The sequence below is a fragment of the Alosa sapidissima genome, chromosome 11 (assembly GCF_018492685.1).
Source record: "Alosa sapidissima isolate fAloSap1 chromosome 11, fAloSap1.pri, whole genome shotgun sequence".
Classification (NCBI taxonomy): domain Eukaryota; kingdom Metazoa; phylum Chordata; class Actinopteri; order Clupeiformes; family Clupeidae; genus Alosa; species Alosa sapidissima.
Window position 1 is genome coordinate 32,384,962 of NC_055967.1, and position 19,768 is coordinate 32,404,729.

At 42.7% G+C, this 19,768-nt stretch overlaps 2 protein-coding genes across 13 annotated transcripts in view; one reads left to right on the forward strand and one right to left on the reverse strand.

The window, feature by feature from the left end:
- tnni1c (troponin I, skeletal, slow c) overlaps positions 1–1,117 on the reverse strand; it is a 4,291-nt gene extending 3,174 nt beyond the window's left edge. Inside the window, exons 1-4 of the mRNA XM_042109475.1 lie at positions 1,022–1,117; positions 690–708; positions 367–370; positions 78–119 (exon numbers count right to left, since the gene is read on the reverse strand). Of these exons, the coding sequence (XP_041965409.1) occupies positions 78–119; positions 367–370; positions 690–700 (57 nt within the window). The 5' untranslated portion in view covers positions 701–708; positions 1,022–1,117. The remainder of the gene's footprint in view (positions 1–77; positions 120–366; positions 371–689; positions 709–1,021) is intronic.
- Positions 1,118–4,926: 3,809 nt separating this feature from the next.
- Positions 4,927–19,768, forward strand: part of c2cd5 (C2 calcium dependent domain containing 5) — a 54,688-nt gene continuing 39,846 nt past the window's right edge. For 4 of the 12 annotated variants that reach the window (XM_042109412.1, XM_042109414.1, XM_042109417.1 and 1 more), the window contains exons 1-11: positions 4,927–5,050; positions 5,157–5,322; positions 6,253–6,362; positions 6,662–6,748; positions 7,266–7,437; positions 7,884–7,979; positions 8,354–8,509; positions 9,730–9,934; positions 12,468–12,686; positions 14,462–14,613; positions 18,500–18,718. In XM_042109412.1, the coding sequence (XP_041965346.1) occupies positions 6,273–6,362; positions 6,662–6,748; positions 7,266–7,437; positions 7,884–7,979; positions 8,354–8,509; positions 9,730–9,934; positions 12,468–12,686; positions 14,462–14,613; positions 18,500–18,718 (1,396 nt within the window). In that variant the 5' untranslated portion in view covers positions 4,927–5,050; positions 5,157–5,322; positions 6,253–6,272. Of the gene's footprint in view, positions 5,051–5,156; positions 5,323–6,236; positions 6,363–6,661; positions 6,749–7,265; positions 7,438–7,883; positions 7,980–8,353; positions 8,510–9,729; positions 9,935–12,467; positions 12,687–14,461; positions 14,614–18,499; positions 18,719–19,768 lie in introns of all 12 variants that reach the window. The other 8 variants (XM_042109419.1, XM_042109420.1, XM_042109422.1 and 5 more) reach the window with 5 other exon arrangements.

Genomic DNA, 19,768 nt, shown 5'->3' on the forward strand with positions numbered 1-19,768 from the left:
ACGCATTTCAGTACGGCCTATTTTGTGTAACACTCCTCCACACCAGTTGGAGGCACTGTGACAGTGCTGAGCCTTACCTTTGCATGGATTTGCTTGGGGGACATGGGCCGGGGGGCATCCTGTCAGGGAGCAAGAGACAATGGAAGAAAAGAATGAAGAAGAAAGAGTGATGGAGCTGTCACCATGGAGACAGCATGTGACATAAGCATGAAACACACACGCGCACACACAGAGTAGGTGATAAAAAAGAGAGAGAGAGAGAGATGCAAAGAAATCACATCATAAGTATCCCTGAACAAAGTAAAAACTCTCAAAATAAGCATAATAACACACAATTTTGAAAACACTGAACACAGATATACTTACATCACTTTAGACACATGGATAAAGAGAGAGAGAGAGAGAGAGAGAGAGAGAGAGAAAGCAATGAGATACATTCATAAAAACAAGTGTGTTCAACACATGTTTCATGTGTTGAACATTTTTCAGGGGGTTGTGGTGGGGGGCATATATACTCAAATATTAAACTGCAGACATTGCATCACAAATGTCTACTTTAGAATCCTTTAGAGGCTGTGCGTGCAAACATTTCTGAATAGGCCAATCTATAAAGGCATATGGATTTCATGGCACTTTATTACACTTTCTCTTCATATTTATTTTTGCTGAAAATAAAATGCTATACTCACTCGTCTGCCATGTTGACACCTGAATGCCAAGAAATAGCGCACTTTCAGACAAGGACTTTACATGACAATACATGATACAAACATTACACACACACACATTAAGTAAAATTACCATGCACTCATCGGTCTGTATACATACAATCTCTGTATTAATGCAGTAGCCTACACAAAGTTGAGATGATAAAACCTTACCACATACTAAGACGTATTCACAGACACACATACACACTCTTGTGCAAATGGAATCTACTGTAGAGGTACATTTGTGTGTGTGTGAGAGAATGTGTGTGTGTGTAAATGTGTGAGAAAGTGAGCTACAGTGGAGGTTTTACCTGAGTTGTTCCGCTGGTTCGACAATGAACACTAAACCCCAAAGAGTGAGACACAATGGGCTTTGAGGGTGACAGACAGACTTTGACTGACACACACAACAGGCATGATGGGCGTGAGTGTATCACTTGGACAATAAATATAGCTTTGGTATGTGACACAGACCTGCTGTCCTTATTGTTTTAAGTTTGTGTGTGTGTGTGTGTGTGTGTGTGTGTGTGTGTGTGTGTGTGTGTCTTTGTATAAAGGGATAAGAATTAGTGGGCGGTAAATTTGTGTACATGTTTCAGGGACTGTGTATGGGCATAAACTTTGGTTGGCCTATTATGTGTTCATGTATTAAGTTTATGGATGACAATGTCTGTGTATATGTCTCTCTCTCTCTCTCTCTCTCTCTCTCTCTCTCTCTCTGTGTGTGTCTAATAAGTCAGTAAATCTTCTTGTTAGTGCTGGACAAGCCCATGACATTAAATTCACACTCCATAAAAACAACCAATCACTGTCATATTAATTGCCATACTTATAATCATGTGACCATGACATTTCCCATCAATAATCAATGACATTACATGCAAGTAGGCATATCTGTATAATGTATATCCAAAGCTGCATTGGCAACAACCAATAAAGTTGAATATTGTGTTCAGATGATGACCCTCTTCACACAACACACACCATTTTGCTTCTACAGAGGAACTTATCTTCTTTGATTATTGCATTTCTGAACAAGCATGGGAAAATTAATCAGCTTTCAGATGTTTCAAAGTTGCTTCAAAGCAAACGCCATGAATTGTGTTCACTGTGTGGGAGTGTGTATCTGTGTTTGAGACCATTTAGGTTGTTATCTTGTTTGATCAGGGGAGGAGGAGCCAGTTCTGTCACAGCACTCCTCACACCCCACCTGCTTCCAAAGACACAGAGAGGTTAAGGAATAAATAGCACACACACACACACACACACACACACACACACACACACAAACACACACACACACACACACACACAAACACACACACACACACACACACACACACACACACACACACACACACACACACACACACACACACACACAAACACATGGGTTTACATACAGATCAAACTTCCATCAGCACAAATTGAATAATCCCAGGGGTGTCTGTGTCCACTTCCATATTCCCTGATATGTAAACAGAGAGAAAAGAGATGACTATGAAGCAAAGAGAGGAAACTAAACAGACAGAGAGGAGGTGGGAAAGAGAACGGAGACAGACAGAAAGAGATACGCAAAAGGTTGTAAAGATAGAGTTTTCTCTTTACAGCTTGCTGCTTGAGATGGCTGACATATTTCCCCCAGAGGGGGAGTTGGAGCTCCAGAATAAGTGCATGAGCTCTTCTCCACATAGTCTGTTAGCACATCTCTGCCTGTCAGGGTGCTACTTTTAGCATCACACCTGTTGGAAGAGAGATGATTTTTGCATGCTAACATCCGAACGGAAACCAGGTTTGGATATCAACCCAGTGTGTGTCAAATAGGCACCTAGGCACTGAGGTCTAATTCAAACACTATGCTTCAAACACCCGCAAGTATTATTACATTATGCATGGCCTTAGTGAATCCCCAGCATACACACACACACACACACTCATTCAGACATACACACACACACACACACACATTCAGATACACACAAACATAAAACACACACACATAAACAGTTGCATATTTTAAAGTTATCTTTCATTCTCAACCTCTCTTTTGCTTTTCTTAACTCTCAGCTCACATTTGGGAGTTATATTGAGGTATCACATTTACCTTTGTGTGTAAGAATGTGAAAACACACACACACACACACACACACACACACACAATTCAAGCTATGAGGTCACACGTCCACAATGTGTGTCAGAATAGTTGAGGGTGTCCCTGGATTTCCTTCTACACTCCTGCCCTGCTTTATTTAAAGCTGTGGGGGATTAGGGGGCTAAGCCAATCGTGTAAATAGGCCTACTGTGACAGCATCTCTCTCAGTGCATGCACCCATGGTTATGGTTATGGTTATGGATTTAGCAGACGCCTTTGTCCAAAGCGACACATAAATACAAACAACATAATAATATTTAAAATTGAACAGGGAACAGATTAGAATGTAGGTCAAATATAATAAGGAGAATAGTTATAATACACAATAATATCAATTCAATCAATAGCCTAATAAAAAGCAATGGAAAAAAAGGGGAAAGGCAATAATAAAACAATAATGTCCATTCAATCAATAATATAAAAACAATGACATGCTAAGTCTACATTAAGGAGAATATCAATAATAAACAATAATGTCAAATTAATTAACAGCCCAATTGAAATAAAACAACATTATACAAACCATAACACATAAGCGCTTAAAAAACTAGGTATATTTTAAATAGGAATGTCTTTAGACCCCTCTTAAATGACCCAAAACTACCACAGGAACGGAGAGCACTGGGCAATTCATTCCACCAACATGGAACCACTGAAGAAAAGAGTTTGAAATTAGACCCAGTTTTCATGACTGGTCGACACAACAGACGCTCACCAGAAGACCGCAGTGGGCGGTTGGGGATGTAAGGCTTGATTATTGAATTAAAATAACTAGGAGCAGATTCAGTTAGTGTCCTATAGGCCAAAGTGAGAGATTTAAATTTAATTCTGGCTACTATAGGGAGCCAATGGAGAGTAACTAGGAGAGGAGTTACATGTGTCCTCTTTGGCTGATTGAAGACCAGGCGTGCTCCAGCATTCTGAATCAGCTGTAATGATCTAGTTACACAAGTGGGTAAGCCAGCTAATAGTGAATTACAATAGAGACAATTAGAGATGACCATGGTCTGAACAAGAAGTTGTGTGGAATCTTGTGTCAGATAAGGTCTGATCTTCCTAATGTTGTAAAGCATAAACCGACATGATTTTGCAATAGAAGCTATATGCTCAGAGAAGTTAAGTCGGTCATCAATTACAACGCCCAAGTTTCGTGCCGATCTAGTTGGGGTCAGTGAAGTTGAGTCAAGCTGGATGTTAATCTGTTGGGGAATAGCTGTTTTAGCTCGAAACACCAAAAACTCTGTTTTTGAGAGATTAAGCTGAAGGCACCGATCTTTCATCCAGGCTGAAATATCCTTAAGGCATGCAGAAATCCGGTGGGAAACACTAGAGTCATCAGGTGGGAAAGACAGGTAAAGTTGAGTGTCGTCTGCATAACAGTGACAGTCAAATTCATGGGAGCGAATGGTATCACCTAAGGAAGTGGTGTAAATAGAGAAAAGCAAGGGTCCTAATACTGATCCCTGAGGCACACCTGTGGTGAGGTCATGAGACTTAGATACCTGTCCCTGCCAAGACACGTTGAAAGAACGCCCTTTAAGGTCAGATTCAAACCAATCAAGACCCATGAAGACACTAACTTTTATTTACTTTTTATTTAAACTTTTTTATCTCAAAAGTTTTATTGTCCATTTAAAGCACAAACATCCAGCTCAACAATGTGGGCTTACAAACAGATATAATTCAATAATTGCTGCTTAAACTGTCCCTGGGTTGTCATGGTCATGGTTTTCATATAGGCTACATTTTTGTTCTGTCACACATCATTAGGTTAAGACTTAATAATGAGTGGAATTATTACCTTGTAGCTTCCTTTGTTTCAGAAGGTAAGAATGTCAATGTTTCCTGTGTGACAGTGATTTCTGAGAATATCTATAGCCTACATAGGCTACCTTTCTTAAAGGCTTTTTCAGCACTCACCAAGACAGGGCACACAAAACAGCTGTAGGCTGCGTAAAATATAATGGCATAATAGACTAAAACATGTAGGCCTAGCCTACTTCTTCACTCAAACATTTTTTAGACTACTGGAATATCGTGGAATATCGTAGCCTAGAATATCGAATATACATTCGGCTATGTTACCGAATTAACATGTTCCGGAAGTAATCCTACATTGCTCACTTGACGTTGGTCTGCCGCAATATTTACGCCGAGGTTAGATGTTACTGCAGTCATCCTGACAACGGTAACGTTAGGCTACTGTTCTCATTAGCCAGCTAACCAGCCATACACTTATGATTAATTATATTCTCATAATACATGGAAACTGACGTGACGTTTATGTTTTGCAGAAACTACTGAGAAGGCTCTACACCGATTTGAGACTAAAATCATGTTAAAGAGAGGATAGTCACCCTTCGACACACGTTATGGGCATCCAAGGGAGGTCAAATCGATGGATCGCTAGATTAAACGCTGCGTCTTTTTGCAGCTCTGCTTTATAACGTTGTGGCTCTGGTGAGTAGCTCGTTAACAGTGATCCTGATATCATGTATACTACATGAAATGTTATGTGTGAACAACCTGTCCCTTGGCGGTAACTAGCAGTAGCGTGATGTAATAGTAAACTATGCCATGACATGATTAGCTATTGCTAACGTTAACGTGCTAGCTGCTATCCTTAAACAGGTATCATAGAGCGGCCTGAGTACATGGGAACAATCGATAGCTAGCGAACAACACTATGTCCTCCCACTAATTTACCAAATGATAACTGTGTATTGCACTAAACCCGGCTGCCATCTGTCCGATCATCAACCGTTATGTCACAGTGGCTCTAAGTAGCCTGTTAAGTAGCCTTCGATTACATTAAAAGTTAAGCAAGTAGCTAATGGTGTTAAGCCAGGCACTTGCCAGTTATGGCTAGCTTGCTAACAAGATGCTATCCCATCAATGTGTGGCCAGCAAACCAGCGACTAGCAAGCGCTGTTGTCAACATGGTCAACTGTCAACATGGACAACTCGCCATTTTTCAGATTGGCGATTAGCATGTTTTGCCACACTGTATGCTATTATTTTAGATGGCTGAAATGTGTCCATTGTGTCCATTAGTAATTGTGTGGGAAGTAAAACTATGCATATCGGTCAATTATCTAGTACTAGTTAATAGATCTTTAAGTGTTTACTTTATGCTAGCAAAACCTACATTAAACACAGATTGCTCATTTACTGAGCTCATTAGCTAACATACGAGCTACGCCCCACCAAGTGTAGTTTCTCCAGAGCACGCTGTCGAACTGTCAAATCCACCTGTCTCGCAGGTAACTTTATGTCTATCACGGATATCATTGCATGCTCCCTAGTACTAGAATCTTTGTCTGTCTGCTCTTCAGTGTGAATATTTTGTTACAAGTGTAATTTGCTGCTGACAGAACTATTTTACACCAGATAAACGCAGCAGCAGAATCATGCCAGGCAAACTTAAGGCCAAGATTGTGGCGGGTCGCCACCTGCCCGTCATGGACCGAGCGAGTGATCTCACCGATGCTTTTGTTGAGGTCAGTGATTGCGTCTTAGCATGTAATCCTACAAACTCATGACATGCATGTTCTGACATGCACTTGACATTTGTGTGTGCCTGCACTTTGTTGGGAAATATGTTGAGCTGCATTCTGTGCAAAAATGTGCTTATTGATGGTTATTGATGGAATTTAATCATTCTCTGTGTGCTCTCATGCTGTTTGAAATAAAAAATATTCAGATCATATTGCAGTTTTGTATTGTTTAGGCCTACATGTAGAGACCGCTGGAGTCACTTGTAAATCCACACGCGGATTTTGCACTCCTCTTCTTTTAGGTCAAATTTGGAAATACAACTTTTAAAACAGACGTCTATCCCAAGTCCCTTAACCCTCAGTGGAATTCTGAGTGGTTTAAATTTGAGGTGAGTGTGTTTGTGTGTCTGTATGTTTGTGTGTGTTGTGTTTTGTCTGTGTTGTCTTTATGTTCTTTTGAGAGTAAACAGCTTGCAAAAGCAACATTCAAGTGAACACTTTTGTCAAAACCAGCAGAGGAGAGGGGCGTGCCTCATACACTTTCCTATGTATACTATTCCCAGCATACGTTGCCTCTGTCTATAGTTGTGGTTTGGATAGAATTGAATTGAATTGAAAGGGTTGTTTTAAGGACATGTTTGTGCATGCCCATAGCCAGCCACTCTGAAACAGTCAAAGGCGATTCAAAACGAGCCAGAAAGTCGAGACAGGACCCATCATCAAAACTTCGGTGTCCACCACTCTAGTTCATCCAAAACAAACCAGAAAAGGGACTCAAAGTGCTAAATACCGGAACTATCCTTTAAGCAGGATTTTATTTGGCAATATCTGCAACATGGGTGTTCTCTAGATATGCTTGTATTGTGTGTGTGTGAGAGTCTAATTGTAGCTGTGTGTATTGAATAGGTGGATGATGAGGACTTGCAGGATGAACCATTGCAGATCACGGTGTTGGATCATGACACCTACAGTGCCAACGATGCCATCGGCAAAGTCTACATCGACATTGACCCTCTGCTCTGTAGCGAGGCTGCCACAGTTATATCTGGATGGTTTCCTATTTATGACACTATACACGGTACACACACACATTCACACACACACACACACATTCACACACACACACACACACACACACACACACACACACACACACAGTCAGTCATCTGTCACATACTCACATACACACAATCATCTCTCACATACTCACATTGACAAACACAGTAGTCTCTGAGTGGTTCCCTATATTTGACACCATATACGGTACTCACACATACACGGTACTCACACATACACGGTACTCACAAAAAGTCAGGGATATTCGGCCTTAGGGTGAAATTTCAGGATGAACCTACAGTAACCCCCATACCACACACCCACCCACCCACAGCAGCACATGTTCATGCACAGGCTAAACACAGACAGTGTTGCAATCTCACAAATGCATAGCTGCCAATCCTCTGTTTACAGCGGTAAGTGTGTATGTGATCGACTCTACCGTTGTGTTGCTACTGTATGTTTCAGGTATCCGTGGTGAGATTAACGTCCTTGTGAAGGTGGACCTCTTTAACGATCTCAACCGCTTCAGACAGTCTTCGTGTGGTGTTAAGTTTTTCTGCAGTGAGTGTCTTTACCTATGGGTTTGCTAGTGTGTGAGAGAAAGGCCGGGGTTATGATTAATCCATGACTGCTTGGTTATCATGCTTTGATGAGCTAAGACCTAAGTGATGTAGTTTTTGTGTGTGTGTGTGTGTGTGTGTGTGTGGTGACTGTTATGCTTAAGCAATAACTGCATTGTTCACATGCTTTGATGAGCTAAGACCTAAGTGATGTAGTTTTTGTGTGTGTGTGTGTGTGTGTGTGTATGGTGACTGTTATGCTTAAGCAATAACTGCATTGTTCACATGCTTTGATGAGCCGACTTCCGTGATGATGTTTTATTTGTGTGTGTTTGCGTTTGTTTACAACTCTCTGTGTTACGGCCACACACACAGCTACGTCTATCCCGCGGTGCTATCGGGCTGTGATGGTCCACGGCTTTGTGGAAGAGCTTGTGGTGAATGAAGATCCAGAGTACCAGTGGATCGACCGCATCCGAACACCACGAGCATCCAACGAAGCCCGCCAAAGACTCATCTCACTCATGTCAGGTACACACACACACACACACACACACACACACACACACACACACACACACACACACACACACACACACACACACACACACACACACAGACTTTCACTTGCCATTAATCTCTGTTAAGAGCTTAAGGGCCCTATCTTATATCGGACACATCGTAGCGCCAGGTGTGACGCAGGTCTTGTTCCTAGCTTACACCCAACGCAGTGCCACTAAAAATGATAATACCACTGACCAAGAAAAATCTGGTCTAAAGAGAAAGGCACATGTAAATCACAGCTATTTTGAAAATCACGAAATGTAGCAATTGGCGATACCTTAGCAATGAGGCGCAGGCAACATGACTGATCTGTCTGGGTGGATGTTCTTAGGATTTGTACTCAGTCATTTAAGTAATATTGGGGGAAGTGTTGCTTTTTCTTGCTATGTTTTCAAATAACTCCTTCTCAGTCAATGGTAAAAGTAAATAACTAAGTGTAAGACTTTGTTCTGTCGTTGCCTACGAGTTCAAATTGTAGGTGAGTGCAGATGTGTGTAGGCTATACTCTGCTTGGGAAACACACACACGTTTTAGCAAAGCAAGCGTGGGTGGGATCCCGCTGCTGCCTACACGGTCGGTAGTACAAGCAGATTCCTTCAGAGATGCGCTCACTCATTACATCATCAAAATACCAGCACACTTTTTTTTGGTTTTGCGCACCTTGCTCTTAAATGGAATGGCAGGTGTCACTCTCATTGGTTTAATGGATGTTATACCCATAAGACATGAATAATAAAGGATGAATAATGAAGAAGCATAAGAACAACCCGTTTTGAACTATGTGATTTGATTAAGAAAGGGTTCACATTCATCTGCTTCAACTTTGAAATAAGCAGATGAGGCTGGAGAGTGTTGAAGGCTGAGCTAAAATCAGCAAATAAAATACGTACGTAGGCTTGGAGATCCTCTAAGTGTTTGATGGTGAGGTGGGTGACGCTGGCTATGGCGTCGTCCGTTGCCCTGCTATGTCTATACACAAACTGATATGGGTCAAGTGCCGGATTGACCCCTAGCTTGAGCACAGACACCATGTATTTTTCGAAGCACTTCATGACTATTGATGTCAATGCCACCAGTCTAATGCCAAAAGTCATTATTTTCAGATGGGCATTATGCTTGTGTGTCAATGTGCACATGTGTTTCTGTCTGTGTGTGTGTGTCTCATATGGTGTGTGTGTGTGGTGCAGGTGAGCTCCAACGTAAGATTGGGCTCAAGATTCTGGAGATGGGGGGGAATGCGGTGGTGGGCTACCTGCAGTGCTTCGACCTGGAGGGTGAGAGCGGCCTGGTTGTCAGGGCTATCGGCACCGCCTGCACCCTCGAGAAGCTCATCAACCCCCCCAGCAATGCCCAGCACACCGCCAACTCCTCGCCGTCCAAAGACATCAAGGAGTGAGTGCAGCCCACACACACACACACACACACACACACACACACACACACACACACACACTTTCAAGCTGTATGATAGCCCAGTGCACGAAGGAGAAACATACCCTCTGTATACATTTGTTAGTTTGTGACTTTTGGAATTTAGATGTGTGTATGTACTGTATGTGTATTTGAGAGGTGTGTGTGTGTGTGTGTGTGTGTGTGTAGCCTCTTTTTATAGCTTCCTATTAGTGTAAAGATGTATTGTTTTAAGTACACTCTGTTGATTGTGTTATAGTTTGTATTCGATGATGATTGAGCGCGTCTGTGTGTGTGTGTGCTTATACCCGTCGTAGAGTAGTCTTTTCATACACAAACACACCCCACTCAATCCTGCTCCTGCCCCTGCATGCACCTCTCTTTCTCTCTCTTTCTCTCTCTTCTTCTCTCTCTCTCTCTTTCGCTCTCTCTTCTCCTTCTCTCTCTTCTTCTTCTCTCTCTCTTTCTTTCTTTCTTTCTTTCTTTCTTTCTTTCTATCTCTTGCATGTCGCTTTCTTCCTTCCTTCATGCACGGCTGCCTTAGAGAACCTGCGATTTGGATTACTGAAGACAACCGGTGTGTGTAGTGTGTTTGTATACGAGTGATTGAGTGATTGTGTGTGTGTATGTGTGTACTGTATGTATTTTGTTGTGTATGTAGTCTGGCTGTGTCATTTGCAAGCACACCAGGCACAGCATGTGTGTGTGTGTGTGTGTGTGTGTACATTGTACATAGCTGTGTGTGTGTGTGTGTGTGTTTTAACGTGAATAGTTTGTTTTGCTGTCGTTTTTATCTGTGTACCTGTATGGTTGTTGTAGAGATTATGTTCAGTTAAGTCAGTGAGACTATAATTATCCAGGTAGCTACTAGGTATATTATTATGAATAGGTATATTATTTAAGGGATAATGGACAACGCGGTTTTCGGGTATCAGAAGTTAATGCACTTTCAAGGTGGAATTGCGGCTACGCCTTGAATTGCATTAACTTCTGATTCCCAAATGCCATGGAGTCCATTATTCTTTTTATACCACTGTTGCCACACTTGCGTAGTCTTAATTTGCTGATAATTCCTGTGTTACCAGCTAAAACTGTCTTATTTGTACAGCTACTTCATTCCACCACACATCGACTAATTTCTCAACTTGCAGGACAAACTGCCGTTACTAGTCCATGCATGGCTGCTATGGCCAAAGCCCGGTCATTAGTTCCATGTATAGATATTAATGGTTCCATCTATAGGTCTATATGAATGGTTCCATCTATAGGTCTATATGAATGGTTCCATCTATAGGTCTATATGAATGGTTCCATCTATAGGTCTATATGAATGGTTCCATCTATCTCGTTGCCAAGCTGGCATATCCCATTTCCTGTTGAGCCTAGCTTTGTAAAATCTCTGTCCTTACTCCAAATTTGTTGAGTTTGGTGAATAGATATACAAGCGTAATGTGGCCAAAGAGCTGGACCTACTTCATAGGCGTGCAGATATCTGAAAAATAATAACTGAAGATATTAATTCTGAAGAGTGCATCACAATAGGAAATTCAACCAAGCAGTGGTATGAAAGTCCATATGATATCTAGTATACCTCTAATATTTTTGTTGTAATATACATCTAATATTTTTTGTCATCGTGGGTAATTGTCTTACCTGAAAACATCATGCATTTGTTCTGACATGTCATGATTGGCTGTTATGACTGTTATGATGAAAGTGCCACACTCACTGGCTCCATATGTTCTTCAATAAAAATTATGTTTTGTCCTCCAGACCTTGTTAAGACCTACAATAGTAGGACATACACACGTTTGTCCTGTTTTTAAGTCTATACCAGCTCTTCAGTACAATCTTTGGTGTTGTTTACTTTTCTATTATGTCTATTATGATGAAACACAACAGCCTCTTTCAGCTCATCCCACTCATTAAAAGGTGGAGAGCTTAGTTGCGTTGGAAAATTGGAGGCCAGCCAGAAACGACACCCTGAGGCAGACAAACTTACTGGTTAAAGTCAGCAGTGAGCACCGAGGCCGACACAAACAGCTCGATAGTTATAGCAGCTATAATGCTGAACTCTCTCTCTCTCACACACAGCTCTTAATGTAGTGTCATGATATAAAAATGGCCTCATTATGTCAGGTTAAGTTTCATTTGACGATTCAAAACTTCAGAAATGCATCAAATACTGAATCCATTTTCACCCCATATTCACAACAGTCCTCAATAATTAACCATGTCATACTAAAATCTAAAAGTTCATAGTGAGTGGGTGTTTGTTGTGTGAATTTGTAAGTGTTGTTATTGCTGTTTTCTTAATGTTTGTGTCTTGTGCTGTGGATCCTATGGTTGTGATGTGTGTCTCTCTGTCTGTGTCTGTGTGTGTGTGTGCGCGCGTGTGTGTTTCAGTCTTTAATTTTGAGCAGCCACGGCCTAAAGTGGTTGCATTCCAGTAAGAAAGTGTGTCTAACACCTGTGAGTGTGCTTGTGCACGCATGCCTGTGTGTGTGTGTTCCAGATCTCCAGCGGCGTGTGTGACGTGTGTGTCGGGCTGTCGCTCGAGCCACAGCAGCCCGGTGCACGGCGCGGCGTCTCGTCTGGCGCAGGGCTTCAGTGTGTCCTATCCCACGCTGCTCTTCTCCGGTACGCTGGGCTCCGGGCGCCCCCCCCGGGCGGCCCCTCGCCCCCGCTGCGCCAACACCCCCCTCTCTCAGGCCCCAGCTGCCAGACAGTGTAGGCAGGTACCCTCCTGCTCCAGACCCCCCAACCCCCAATCCAACACCCCCACCCCCCCACCCCTCCACGATCACCTCCCCTGCCATTGGATGGGGAAGGATATCACCAGCTCCAGCCAATCAACTCCCTTCAGCTGCCAAAGCATCCTCCCTGCCACGCCCCATGACAGCTAGGCCCCGCCCCTAAAACTGATAGGGGGGCTTTATCCATTAAGAGCTCACAGGAATTTGGTGGCTCTTTTGTTCGTTTACTAAGTAACTGTACTTCGATAGTCTGCCCACAAAGACTTAACAGATCATCTAAATTACAAAATTGTTGTTGAACAATTACTGAACATCACCTTAAGTTAATGCTTAACCAAATCCAACCCCAACCTTAACCATAAATTGTAGTTAACGAAGTGGCAACAGATAATTTGTTGATTATTGGAGCATCTGTAGTTAGTCTGTGGGCAAACTGTCCAAATACAGTGTGACCAACTAAACTCAAATCTCCCTCTCCACACTAGCAGGCTTAATCTAACCAGCCGCTAGGTTTTAACCATGTGGTGTGTTTTCATGTATACAGATGGTTGATGCTTCCACTAACTACCTCATGTTCAGTGGTAGTATTAGCAGAGATCCCATGTTGTTCACTTGTAACCATGGCAACAGCTCAAGTCACGCTTGTGGATCAGTACCTCTGCCGCACGCCCTACTTCTCTGACTGTGAATGTTTGTGGAGACCAAGCAGCCAAACAGATGGATATAGTTGTTTACTCACACACAAGAATTTGGGGTCCGCCTCTGCTTTGTTTACTCGAGCGTTCTGCTTTGGTTAGCTGAAACAAATGCTTCTTCATTTCTCTCATCTCATTTCCTTTACTCTCTTCTTTTCTGTTCTCCTTTGGCCTCGCTCACCCTCCGTTTGAGTGGCACCTTTTCATTTCTCTTGTTCTGTGATTTTGTTTTATTTCCCATCCTTCAGTCATGCAGTCCCCTCCCTTCCTTCATTACACCCAGACACATACACACACACACACACACACACACCCACATACACATACACAAACATCCTCCCTTCCTTCTGGCTTCCCTGCTGTGTCAGAGTGTGTGTGTGTGTGTGTGTGTGTGTGTGTGTGTGTCTGGGTATTTGTGTGCATGTGAGTTTGTTTGTGTTTGAGCATGAATGATGGGGTTGATGAGTGTGCTTGTGTGCGTATATGTGCGTATATGTGTGTGTGGTCATGCATGTGGTCAAACCATGTATGTACAGTATGTGCATAAGAGATGGAGAGTGTTCAAGTGTTAACATGTCGGTGTGCGTGTGCCTACGCATGCGTACGTGAGCTTAAGTGATGGTGTGTGCAGATGTGACTATGAGTGATGGTGGGTGTGCGTGTGTGTGTGTGTGTGTGTGTGAGAGAGCCTGAGTGAGTGGTACATGTTTGTGAGTGATGGAGTGTTTGTGTGCGACTGTGAGTGTGCATGCGTGTGCGTTCATCTGTGAACGTGAGGAACGGTGTGTGTGTGAGCGTGCGTCTGTGAACGTGAGGAACGGTGTGTGTGTGTGTGTGTGCGTGCGTCTGTGAACGTGAGGAACGGTGTGTGTGTGGGCGTGCGTCTGTGAACGTGAGGAACGGTGTGTGTGTGTGTGTGCGTGCGTCTGTGAACGTGAGGAACGGTGTGTGTGTGGGCGTGCGTCTGTGAACGTGAGGAACGGTGTGTGTGTGGGCGTGCGTCTGTGAGCGTGAGTGACGGTGTGTGTGTGTGTGTGTGTTCCCTGGTTCTCTGGCAGGCCTGTGTTTGGGGAAGAGTGCCCCTCTAACCCCCTCTCCTCCGGACCCTCCACCCCCCTGAGGGCCCCGGCCTTCTCCTTCTCCCCCTCCAAGTCCTACAGCCGCCAGTCCTCCTCCTCCGACACCGACATCAGCCTCACACCCAAGACTGGTAAGGCCGGACCGTTACCCGACCCCTGACTTCTCAACTCTGACTTCTGTTACCCCTCATGATCTACTCCATATTCCTCCCGTCATCTACCATTGCCCCTCGACATCTACTATCATCCAAGCTCCCCAATCTCAACCCAAACCTAATAACATCTATCATTTCCCCTCAAAATGTATCATTATGCCTTAACTGTAAACCACCAACTTTGATCCAAATCCTAACATCTATTCTTAAACCATCAACCTCAGACTAAAGTCCCTAAGGTTTACGATCTCCCCTCAACATCTTTTATCATTCCATCCCCCAAACTTTCACCCAAGGCCCCCAACATCTACTAGTAACCCTTAACATCTAATCTAAAACCTCACCCCTAAACGCCTTTGACTAATGCCATTAAACATCACCACATATACCCTCACACCATACCACATCATCATTATCACCACATTTACCTTCAGACCACACCACATCATAATCTTTATAATCTTTCTCAACCAAACCCTTAAAATGTATCTTCAACATCATCAACAACCCCAGGCACTATTAACAAGCACTACTTGCAAATCGTCCACATCTACTCTCACTCCCTTATCCACCCAAATCCATCTATTCTCAACCAGTTTCATCTTCCTACCATCCCTACCGAAACCCCAAATATCAAACTACCTCTTTCAACACCAACACATTGACCTATTTTCAATCAATCAAGCCTTACACATCTGCACAGGTGAGGTCATTTGTGCAGTCAAAGGGCCCTATCATGACATTCTAAAGTCCATCGTCACTCGTCAAAAGTCTATTCAAATTTAGTAGAATGTCCAGTTCACATTGGGAGGGGTTTCGTTATCAAACGTGGAACGCATGGCGCAACAAGGTGTTCCTAGGTTTTTTAATCAGTCATATGGGTGTGTTCGGGGCGTAACATCATTTTAAACCAATGAGAATGACATCTGATGAAGGAGGCTGCTTGCGAGACCGTATGGAATAGTCATTCTTAAACCATGCTTTACTAAAACCTAGCATAGCCTTCACGCATTTGCACTCGTCTATTATTTGAACTCATTGGCAAAGTGAAACTAACTTCACCAAGGAGTCAGTCAACGACAAGACAGTTATATGCAGTTACTTTCACTATTGACTGACTATGGGTTACCACCGAAAACATTGGCTGGAAAAAGCAACACTTACCCTAATATTGCTCAAATGACTGAACAAAATAACATTTATCCTGCAGAGGAGTTGCTTATATCTCGTGACTGTGTGTCTTCAGCTGTGCTCCATACGTGTCTCTCGCCTCTCCCCTCTCCCCTAATCACTTTTAACCGTCATTACCAATTTGCAAATGATGGTGAATAACTACTCATCATGAAATGTACAGTATTTCGTAATATCTTTATTCTAATTATGTTTCCCATTGTAATCGTGCAACTTGTAATGCTTTGCATAGACGTGCGCTGTTGTGCATTCATGAATGATAGAAGGATGGTGCGTGCACCTGCCAATATGACTGTTGACATGCGCTCTTAAAATAGCATATGAACAACTCGCCATTGACTTCTGACCAGGTTTAGGTGGTGTACGATAGCGATTTTTAGACAACGTGCCAGGCCCCTCCCTAGGTGTTAATTGACACACCCCTGGGTGCAATGTTTAAAAAATAAACGTGCAAAATACCGAAATTAAACTTTGCGCGGGTGAAAAAACGAGTTTTACGCCATTCGCTGGTGCCCAAAATACAGCCCAAAGTCCCTACTTATTTACACATAACCAATAACCACCCAAAACTTATTTTGTCTACATTCAGACCTTTTGTCCCCATATTATTGTTTTCAATTGTAATCCCACCCTTACTTTGTTTAGTCCCAATCTTGTGTTCCTATCTAGTTGTTTGACCCAGTTGTCCTGCCCATTGGTTTAATTTGAAATGAATTTCAAATTAAAAATTTTTGGCTTGAGGAGGGGATCACATTGGAAATAATTAAGCGACAGTGGTAAAGCATTACGCAGCGCTCACACAATAGAGTATCGATGCCATGACGTAGCGTTGTCAAGGCAGCGATATCACTGGATCTAAACAAATCAATATACCATTAGAAATCACCATAGCGGTGGCTTTCTTAATCTATTTAAATAATTTTACAACGTTTCTAAGACGTTAGTATTTTTTTTTTTACACTGTAGGAATCACATACTACAACATATATTCATACCAACACGATCAAATTTGTGACTACAGAGTTTTCTTTTAGCATGGGTTTCCTCCGTAAAAGAGACCTGCATGTAACTTCACAGCATGCGGTTAAAATCCTTAAATTCACGGACGTGTTTTGGCTTTATTTTTTGGCAAAAAAACGTTGCTCTTAACAGCCGCCAGTCTTTGAGAAGACGTGAAATATCCACTGGAGTTTTGTTTCTTTCTATTACACCTGCCAAGGAATCCGTGTTGTGGCTAAGCTGCTGCCTAGCAGGTAAAACACGTTTAAATGGATATATTTATTTTTATTAGCTAGAAATGATGTCACATGTCTACATTCAATGCTATTTATGCCACTTCGAAAGCTTGTTTAGATCCAGTGATTCTGCCGTCATGGAAATGCTACGTCACACTTCGGGACTCTATTATATTTCAAAAGAAGTTCTAAGTTACACGAACGGTTAACGTTCACGTTGCGTGATGCTGCCACTCCAACTGTTCCGCTGCCAAACCACAGTGGAAAATAGGAAATCTACCACTTGCCGCTGGTCAAAGTCATTCCTGCCTAATGTTATTGACTATTTCCCTGAGAGTCCCCAGATAGCTGCAAAAGTGGATAATAAAATGGTATCTAGGAATACTGAGGGAAATATTGCCAATATTGCCAGTTTTATTATGTGTATTATTTTGTGTTTTGTGACCAAGTATTTTTTTCATTTCAGAAATTCTGTTGTTTTTGTTCCTGCGACACACACACACACATACACGTTTACCTATGCGTTTTTACAAATATGTTTTTTGTCCAGCTCCAGTCCTCACCCATGTCCTCTAAAGAGCAGAGCAGAGTATCAGGATCATTGTGTGTGTGGTAGTAGAATATCAGGGCCAGTGTGCTGAAGCCCTCATCACGCCCTGATTGGTCACTGGGGGTTTACCCACCAATAATCAAACTCCCTAGTGGACCACAGGCTGGAATGCATGATTAAATCACAAGTTAAAGGAACCATATGTAAGATTGTGGCCAAAACTGGTACTGCAATCACTTTCAAATTACTGTAGAGCGGTGTATCCCCTCCCCCTCCCCCCTGACTCGAGGTTGCCAACCCAGATGCCGAAACACTACTGACTTTGTGATTAGTAGATAGGTAGAGGGTGGGGCATCAGGCCAAAACACAACATGACATGACAAAACACAACATCAACATCAGTTGAGGGCTGCAACTTCACTTTTTAAATGACAATATCCTGGCTGGACTACTGTTGTCAGTGATATAAGTATTTGAAATGAACATGATTTCTTAATGTCTAGTGACCTATCAGGGCCATTTTATGATTAATTGAAATACATACTTAATTTCTTACATACGTTCCTTTAAGATTGAATTATTATCATCATGTAAGCCCTATGCCTTGTAATCTTAGTTTATTAATGTATTCTCCTGCCAGTGGTCCACTGCAGAGGTCTCCCTTCTCTTCATCTCTGATCCTCTCTTTTCAAGACTGTTCCATCATTTTCCTGCTCCTTTTCTTGTTTTGTATGTCCATTTTGTGTTTTGTATTTGATTCCTCTCTGTCCTCTATGCATTCTTGACTACCCACCTTCCCCCTCTCACTCTGGCTCATTTCTGTTTCCCCCCTTCCGGTGTTTTCTGTCCCCATCGTGTCCACCTCGTGTTGTTGTCATCCCCTCAGAAGTCCGTCAGTCTCGTGCCACCTTCTTTCTCTCTCCCAGCTCTCCCACCCTCTCCTCAGTCTCGGCCCCTCCCCTTTCCCCACTCAAACCCCGCCCCTCAGGATCAGAGGGAACCCCCAGGAGCTCAACTCCTCCCCCCTCACTTGTGGCCCAATCAGAAGCAGCCACGCTGAGAAAGAGTGTCTCTTTCAGTGAGAACTTGCTTCTGGCAGCCTCTGGTAGGACACACTCACTGTGATATGCCCCACATCCCCACCCACCCCCAGCAATAACCTACCACACCCACACTCGCAATAATCTACCACACCTACACTCGCAATAACCTACCACACCCACACTCGCAAATACCTACCACACCCAGACTTTCATTGGACTAAACTCATCTCCACCCATTAGCTAATTATGTTGAATGTGTGTGTGTTTTTGTGTGTGTGTGTGTGTGTGTGTGTGTAGCACCAGATCAGTAACCCCACCTTGTTTTTAATTTGGTTTGCCACAGCTTTTTTATGTTTATAAAAGCATTTGTTTTATGCAGCCACAATCTTTGGACCTACTGTAGGTTGTCCTAAAGGGACGACCTTCACACTATGGCCCACACAAAGATTAACCCCACAGTTGCCACAGGAGTATACTGTGTGACCCCCTAGCCTTTGACTTCCAGGAGGCATGTCCAGTTTAAAAACCCTCCCCTTCTATCCATGGCTAGTGGAAGAACAATTTGGGAAAAGCGTCCTGATTGCTGGTCACCCAGCGCTGGAACCGGAGGGACTATTTTGCAATTCAGTTAGCGATGTGTAGCCTTGTCAGCCATGAGCCATTCATAGTTATGAAAAAGAGGTACATACTTAAGCTCAAGAGTTTGCTTGTGTCGTTGTGTTGTGAGGTATAGAAGTATTTTTGAACTAAGACTGAAGGGCTGTAGTTAACTGTTGTAACATCTACTGTTCCAGACACATTTGTATTGCTTGGACAATATCACCTGCTACCATGGAAGTTAAAACAATTAGATTGTGATTCTGAATATGAGAAGCTAATTTTGAAAGAGACCTTCTTTAATACCATCCTACCTCACAGCTTTTGCAGTGGAAAAATACAGTTGCAATGCATGCAGTTGTTTGATTTTTATATGGTATCTGAACTATGGTTAGTGAGAACTGAACTTTGTCAGTATAAATAAATATATACCGTAATTAATAAATTGTCAATATCACTCATAAGTTACAGCAGAAGGGAGGTTGTACAATAATGGATAGAGGGCTGTGGTTGAA